The sequence below is a fragment of the Epinephelus lanceolatus genome, chromosome 7 (genome assembly GCF_041903045.1).
Source record: "Epinephelus lanceolatus isolate andai-2023 chromosome 7, ASM4190304v1, whole genome shotgun sequence".
Lineage (NCBI taxonomy): Eukaryota > Metazoa > Chordata > Actinopteri > Perciformes > Serranidae > Epinephelus > Epinephelus lanceolatus.
The window spans coordinates 38,076,947-38,085,643 of NC_135740.1; the positions used below are offsets into that span (position 1 = coordinate 38,076,947).

The 8,697-nt window shown below is 40.9% G+C and overlaps 1 protein-coding gene across 2 annotated transcripts in view; it reads left to right on the plus strand.

The window, feature by feature from the left end:
• rxfp1 (relaxin family peptide receptor 1) overlaps nt 1–8,697 on the plus strand; it is a 145,596-nt gene that overhangs the window by 112,997 nt on the left and 23,902 nt on the right. For both annotated transcript variants that reach the window (XM_033633738.2, XM_033633739.2), the window contains 2 exons: nt 1,964–2,035; nt 2,490–2,561. In XM_033633738.2, the coding sequence (XP_033489629.2) occupies nt 1,964–2,035; nt 2,490–2,561 (144 nt within the window). The remainder of the gene's footprint in view (nt 1–1,963; nt 2,036–2,489; nt 2,562–8,697) is intronic.

Genomic DNA, 8,697 nt, shown 5'->3' on the forward strand with positions numbered 1-8,697 from the left:
ATAAGCTGATTTATGATTTAAAGTTGAAGGCAGGACATTCACTCAGCCCCTACTTGCCCTGCTCTTTCTCTCTGTGTTTATCAGACCACAGATGAGACAAAAATCAGGTCACCCCTTCGCCTCGCTCCCCACCACTGTGGACTGCTCTCCCAGGAGGAGAGCAAGTCACAGCTTGGGAGAGAAACCTTCAGTTGGCAGCTGAGCAACTTGTATTTGGAAAGCTCAAATCCCCCAGCGCTGGATGTCACAGTGGGCTGGGTTGTGCTGGCTGGATTCAGGTTGCTGCCGCTGCTGACTGGGGGTCAGTCTCCAGGACTGCTGCCTGCTCTCCTCCTGACATGATGGTCTGTAGCATCAGGGAGTGAGGCGGAGCAGACACAGTGATTTGAGGCTCTTGCTAACGTTAGCTACAGAATTGTGAACTTAAAGCCGCAGCCATTAGCCTTTAGCTTTGGTTAGCAGAAGGCTAAACTGTTAGCAACATTTTCTCTCCATTACTGAAACACTTCGTTGATATTGACATGTGTTTAGTTTTTTTATTGTCAGACTCTTTTAGACTCTTTTTAATAAGTCCGTCTACCTGTTTTGGGTTGCTTTGCAGTGTAGGCAGTTGTTGCCAATTCTAATAGCATCTTTCTCTGCAGGATTTTCTGTCATTGAATCAGACCTTCACCAAAGGCACGTGCACGCACAGCTACATGTTTTAGAACAGCTGATAGGAACGTCCTGTCTCTGGAATAACCTGTGATTGGCTCAAGTCTCCGTCACGGGCTACATTTTCTAAACACTAAAACAGAGCCTCGAGGATGAGCAGAAGTCTAGTGCTCTCTCAAACCATTTGAATTATAATATGCTCAGAGTTTATGGTGGGATTTTGCCTGCCTACCCCAGATTTAATGTGTTGGAAAGATAGTGAACAGTAAACAAGTGTGGCTGTTAACAATGAGATAAGAGTTCCTGTGAATCCCTTGTTCTTCAACAGGCAATGTGAATCCGAATCTGATCTTCAGGATTATAACATTAAAGGGGAACACCGCCTAAATTAAGATTCAAATCTGTTATTTTCATGGCTTGGGAAAGTTCAATTAATATTTGTGAACATAAGTTACTATCTCTTAAAGGCAGACACCAGAGAAATAAGTCTCAAACTTGTGATGTCATGGGGTGTGAAGTCTGGACCTGCTCCATGGACAATCAATGGGAGACTGATTTTGTGGACCCACAGAATGTTTGTTCTCTTTTTATATACAAATGAGCTTTATTCTATTGTGGTATTGTCAGTTCTGAAACAGAAAATATTCCCATATACTCACATACACCTGGGTGCTCTCAGTGTCATTTAGAACATCTTTCCCAATTCATTGTCTGAGGAGCAGCTCCAGACTTTATACCCTATGACATCACAAATTTGAGTTTTAGCACTCTAGTTTTTGGAAATTTGGAGAGTTTTTCATGTTTACTGATACTGTCCTGCCCTGTTTCCACATGAACACATAACAGTTTTACCAGAGATGTATCTATAAGGACTTGGTTGTACTTTCGATGTCATGGCGGATAAAGAAGGAGCACCATCTAAAAGAAAAAGAAAAAGAACAGAACTTGTTAGACTTTGTTTCACTTAAATATATGACGACATGGAAGTTAAAAGCAAGCTAAACGGGCTTTAGACCATAGGAATAACATGTCTGAATTTTGAAAATGGCCATTGTTTCCCTTTAAGTAGTGAGCAGCCAATGCACTGAGTCTCAGCAGCGTGGTGGGTGGATAACAAGATCTCAGTTAAAGAGGAATAATTTAAGGACTCATCTTCAGACATGCAGCAGAAGGTGGTACAATGTAGTTGTGGGAGTTGAAAGAAACCGTCCACATGCATGACAAAAAATTTCACACAGAAATTGTCAAATAATAAATGGGATTCATTTCCATGTTATCTGGCTGAAAGTTTCTCATTTTTATCTTCTAGGAATATATCATACAATCCCATCGTGGAGCTCCAAGTTGACCACTTCGACAAGCTGTATAAACTGAAGTCACTGTAAGTATATGTTGCACGTCCAATTAAACACTAAGCCTGTTGTGTGTTGAGACATTTGAGCCCTCCTGTTATAGCCTGTGCCTGAATGTGCAGCAGATATAGGCTACAAATACAGTGAATGATGAACCTGGATTGCGGTGATAGAAGGAGCTTATTATTCTCACAGTCATGTCCCACTTCTGAGGGTCAATCCTGAGATCACACATAAGTCAAAGACTGTATTAACAAATGAAAGAAAACGTATTTGGGCTTTGAGAAATGGTTCTCATCTAGTCCTTGAAAATCTATTTGGTGAAGAAAATGTGTGGTGAAAATAGCCACTGTGCTTTTGAAGAGTTTTGCAGTTAAGTTATAAATCAATATACTCTGTGTGTGTGTGTGTGTGTGTGTGTGTGTGTGTGTGTGTGTGTGGCACCTGACTAAGACTCAGTCAATATGTCTTTATATTTCCCAGGAGCATAGAAGGGATAGAAATTGGAAACATACAACGGCGAATGTTTGAACCTCTCAAATACTTGACCCATATGTAAGTACTCCATGGCCATGCTCTGTCAGTTAATCTGGACTGTATGTTGACTGTAGACCTTCCACGTGTATTTTTTAGCGGTGAGTCCTTATTGAGACTGTCAGGCTTCTCTTTCAACTGTGATTAAATCAGCCTCAGTGTTATTCAACTTCTCTGTGGGTAAAAAAGCTCAAGACACACCTGCAGTTCCTGGAAAAGATGCAACAGAGACAAAACATCTGCCCTTTCAGTCGCGTATACAGTCACAGAATCTCTTTAAGGCTCTTTATTCTGTAGAGTTTCATTCAAGTTCCAGTAAGATACAGTTTGTTTGGCTCAAATACAATTTCTGTAATCTTTAATGGGCAGATCACCCAAATTGCAAAATACATAATTTCTCACTCAACCTTTATCTGGAGTCTGTTCAGCCTTGCAGCTTTTGTCTCTGAGATTTCTGCCTCTGCAGCAACACAATACAAGTTCATTGAAATTCCCTTGTGGTGCTCACAGCATTGAAAAAGGAGAGATTTTCTAAAGCAGATAAGAGAAACAGCATGCCTGTTAGTGTGGGTAATCCACAGATAAAGTTGCAGACTGTTTCAGTCAGGACTATTTCTGTCGTAGCAGGAAAACTGCTCACTGTGAGGTGTGTGGAGTAACTGGAACAGTGTTTCTGGAAGGACACATTGCTGTTCAGGTTTTAGCCACTGTAGGTCATAGATATCACATACAGTAGATACCTCGTTGACGGCTTCGGCCCGTTTCAGCGATGCGTCAGCATTGCCGCCATCTTGGGGAGGTCACTGCTAGCTGGCTAGTACTGTTGTGTATGGAGGTAAATCTTCAGCAAACTTGGCGTGCTCACTCAAAAGTCTCCAAGTGTAATTGGGTGCCAGTCCGAAAAATTACAGCAAAGCAGAAAAACCCGACAGCACTCACTAATAAGTATAATACTTTTTAATATAGTGGATTGAACAGCAGCAGTCGAATGCACGTGTTTCAGCTCATAGCCGTCCTCAGCGTTAAATGGTTTGTGGGCATGTGTCCCTTTTAACAGAAACCAGCTGGTTTAGATTAATATTAAAAACAATACAAATATGGATCGTTCATAAATGCAACCTCAGTGATACATCGAATAGTCTAAATATAATTTTTTTTTAAACAGAATAATAGAAAATCTTGAAGCACAAAATACAATACAGTATCAAAAGATAGACTTGCTGAAGACTTATCTCCATACAAAGTGGAAAAACGCCACAACAAGTGACAACAAGTTTACAGTAGGTAAGTAATGGAGGAGAAACTGGTGGTAGTGGTTGCTGGATACCCAGAGTTATACAGCCCGACCATAGACAGCAGGTTGTCAAACTGCCCCTGAGTCATCCTAAAATACAGTACAGGCCAAAAGTTTGGACACACCTTCTCATTCAATGCGTTTTCTTTATTTTCATGACTATTTACATTGTAGATTCTCACTGAAGGCATCAAAACTATGAATGAACACATGTGGAGTTATGTACTTAACAAAAAAAGGTGAAATAACTGAAAACATGTTTTATATTCTAGTTTCTTCAAAATAGCCACCCTTTGCTCTGATTACTGCTTTGCACACTCTTGGCATTCTCTCCATGAGCTTCAAGAGGTAGTCACCTGAAATGGTTTCCACTTCACAGGTGTGCCTTATCAGGGTTAATTAGTGGAATTTCTTGCTTTATCAATGGGGTTGGGACCATCAGTTGTGTTGTGCAGAAGTCAGGTTAATACACAGCCGACAGCCCTATTGGACAACTGTTAAAATTCATATTATGGCAAGAACCAATCAGCTAACTAAAGAAAAACGAGTGGCCATCATTACTTTAAGAAATGAAGGTCAGTCAGTCCGGAAAATTGCAAAAACTTTAAATGTGTCCCCAAGTGGAGTCGCAAAAACCATCAAGCGCTACAACCAAACTGGCACACATGAGGACCGACCCAGGAAAGGAAGACCAAGAGTCACCTCTGCTTCTGAGGATAAGTTCATCCGAGTCACCAGCCTCAGAAATGGCAAGTTAACAGCAGCTCAGATCAGAGACCAGATGAATGCCACACAGAGTTCTAGGAGCAGACCCATCTCTAGAACAACTGTTAAGAGGAGACTGCGCCAATCAGGCCTTCATGGTCAAATAGCTGCTAGGAAACCACTGCTAAGGAGAGGCAACAAGCAGAAGAGATTTGTTTGGGCCAAGAAACACAAGGAATGGACATTAGACCAGTGGAAATCTGTGCTTTGGTCTGATGAGTCCAAATTTGAGATCTTTGGTTCCAAGCGCCGTGTCTTTGTGAGACGCAGAAAAGGTGAACGGATGGATTCCACATCCCTGGTTCCCACTGTGAAGCATGGAGGAGGAGGTGTGATGGTGTGGGGGTGTTTTGCTGGTGACACTGTTGGGGATTTATTCAAAATTGAAGGCACACTGAACCAGCATGGCTACCACAGCATCCTGCAGCGACATGCCATCCCATCCGGTTTGCGTTTAGTTGGACCATCATTTATTTTTCAACAGGACAATGACCCCAAACACACCTCCAGGCTGTGTAAGGGCTATTTGACCAAGAAGGAGAGTGATGGAGTGCTGCGGCAGATGACCTGGCCTCCACAGTCACCGGACCTGAACCCAATCCAGATGGTTTGGGGTGAGCTGGACCGCAGAGTGAAGGCAAAGGGGCCAACAAGTGCTAAACACCTCTGGGAACTCCTTCAAGACTGTTGGAAAACCATTTCAGGTGACTACCTCTTGAAGCTCATGGAGAGAATGCCAAGAGTGTGCAAAGCAGTAATCAGAGCAAAGGGTGGCTATTTTGAAGAAACTAGAATATAAAACATGTTTTCAGTTATTTCACCTTTTTTTGTTAAGTACATAACTCCACATGTGTTCATTCATAGTTTTGATGCCTTCAGTGAGAATCTACAATGTAAATAGTCATGAAAATAAATAAAACGCATTGAATGAGAAGGTGTGTCCAAACTTTTGGCCTGTACTGTATGTCTGGAAACAACCATCATGGAGGTGAAGCTCCTGGACCAACTTGTGGTACTCGCTGTGATCCACCCTCTTTTTTAGGGTGTCATGTACCCACACAGATCTCTGTTTCCCTGTGCCCAACAAACTATTTACTGACGGCCTCTCACCTTCAACCAGAGCTACAACAAGTACCCTCTGCCTCAACAGTTGAGGAGCTAGATACTGATTACTGTGAAATAACTAAAATAAATGGTAGATTGATTACATGGGAAGGTTATATAAAGGAGGTGATGGGGTGGTTGCCTGGCAACAAGAAAAGGCACACCAAGCGTTTGTTCTTTCACTAGTGGCATCAGTTAAACAAAATAAGGCAGTGCAGCGCACCTCTGTGTGAATTGCGCCTTAGGTTGAAATTTGTCATTCAGAATTAAATGTCTCCACAAGTATGAGATGGAATACCATAAAGTTTGGCACAGACATTTATGTTCTCGTCAGGATAAATTGTGATAATCTTGGTAATACCCTGGGGTTGCACAAAATACCTTAAGTAAAGATTTTCCTAGTTAAGGTAAGGTTTCCTCATAATAAAATCAGTTGCACAAAACACCTTTAAGTCTTCCCCTTAGGGTTTCCTGAAAATGTCCACTCAAGTATTTATGGTTGTCTTCTCTTCTTGGTCTTATGCTTAAGACCGTTGCACAAAAGACCGTAGCGACAAAAGCAAGGTTAAAAAAAAAAAAAAGTAACGTGCCTCTGACTCTCTCTTAACTGCAACATGGCTGAGTTTACGGTGATAAGTTAAAAAAAACTAACATCCCGAGAAGAGTGTTCTGCGACCAGGAGAACCCAATGGATACCCTTTTGGTTTTACACTTAAGATTTGACTGTATTCATTTCCATTGCAATGTCTTCCTACAATTGTTTTCTTTTTTCTGGTATTTGAGGATTAAATTTACGTTGTAGTTTATGATTTCTATGACTGTATTTCTCCAGAAGTTTAATCTTTTCCTCCTCTGGCCAACATGCTTTTCTTGTCTTCTTTTCTTCTGACATTTTGCACTATCTAACTATGAGCCAAATATTGTGAGAAGATAACAGGCATTAAAGGCATGAATCCAAGCAAACAAACAATCTCCATGGAAACTTGTAACATTTTTCCTCAACAAAGGAAACTTTTGGATTCTGTGCACTGTAGAAGTCCCTCAGCTTTGATTTTTTTCCATTAGTGAAATATGACTTTGTGTAGGAGGCACAGTTTAGCCATGATTGTCATTCATAGCTATAACTGCTGCACTTTAATTCTGTTTGCACAGAAAGTGGTGGCTGTCTGGAATGATATAACTTAGCTATAACTTATATAGCATAACTTATTTTCCATTAGAGGAATTCCTCCAGGAAATATTTAGAGAGAGTGGGTGTTTGGAAAATCTGAGGGGAAATTAATTACCCAGATTACTGCATAATATGACTTAGAAAAAAATGAAAATATAAACAAAACAATAAAAGACATTTAGTGGGTGATAAGTTTTGAAAGTTATTTCCCAGACAGCTATTCATCTGCTTCACAATGCACTGGCTTGTTTACACACAACAGCGTTGGCCCACAGGCCCAATTTGTTAACAGAGGACTTCAGTTTTTAGTTCTGTGTAAATGCATCAGTATAATTTTAAATAAAAATATGTCCCTGTTTCTTTCTTCATTTATCACAACAGCTCAATTTTAATTACAGCTTATCTGTGTGAACTTTTAGATAAATTGTGTCTGCATCCTGACTGAGGTGGAATTAACTCAGATACAGAGGCAACAGGTGATTTTAGGAGTGCTGATTAGATCAAATCTCATGAATGCTCACCTACTCATGAACAGGTGGTGTTTTTCCACTGAAATAAGAGATTTAGAGTAATAATATCAAAATGTTCTTGCATGAGGCCCAGTGAGTTCTGTCAATAAAGCATGTTTGGTTACTTCTTAGTGTACATTAAGAGTAATGTTAGAGAAAATCTTACATTGTGCCAAAACTGACCTCTTCTAAGTGCAAGTGGTTCTGTGCAACTGTATAAGTCCCTTAGCTAAGGGGAAATTAAGCCTTAAGTGTCAAAACTTCAGGTGTTTCATGCAGCCGGTCCCTTACCTTTTATGTAGAGCCATCATCAGAACAAAAATTACATTATTTGACATTCTCATCAGCCTGAGCTGTATTTTGTGTTTAGCGCTAATCAGCCAATGTTTGCATGCAGACACTAAACTAAGATGTTGACCATGGTAAACCTGCTTCACATTAGTATGTTAATACTGCCATTAGCGTTTAGCTTAAAGCATCACTAAGCCGCTGGCGTGGCTGTACTCTCTTAGTCTTGTTTAAAAGTAGCCTAATCTTTTCTCTTGGGGCGGCTGTGACTCAGAGGTCGAGTGAATCGACCACTAATTGGCAGTTTGATCCTCCAGTCTGCACGTCGAAGTAACCTTGGGCAAGATACTAAACCCCAAAATTGCTCCCGATGGCTGTTCCATTGGTGTATGACTGTGTGTAAATGGCTAGTGAGTAGCAGGTGGCACCTTGTATGGTTGCCTCGGCCACCAGTGTGGCGCTTGTAATGGTCAGAAGACTAGAAAAGTGCTATATAGGTTCATTTAAAGATATGCTTTGCTGATTTTACGTCAGCTCCGTGTCATTGCAGTGTGTGCAGATGAACGGGGTTTGGCTCCCCCCTGTGCCACAAACACCCGGAGCTCTACACCCATTTGCCAACTAAAGTCAGACAGACTGCAATGACACAGAGTTGACGTAAAATCAGCAAAGTTTTCCTTCAAATGCTGTGAGCACCATAAATGGCTTTTCAAACAACTTTGCTGTTTGGAGGTGTCATTAATCCTGGAGATCTCAAAACAATTGGAAAACAAGGTTTTGTTTGAAAAAAAAAATCAATTTCATCAGTCTGAATGTTTTTTTGATTAAGCTCACTGCCTCTAAAGCCCCAAACCAGATGCTACCCTTAGTTCAAAATCCCCAATCAAAACCACCCAAACTGTTCCATCTGTCTCAGTTCATAAAAGAAAAACCCTGTAACATAGTGTGGACTGCACACCTTGCATCTGTAAATAAATAGACTCCTGTATCTTTTGCTCAACTCGATACTTTAATCTGTCATCACAG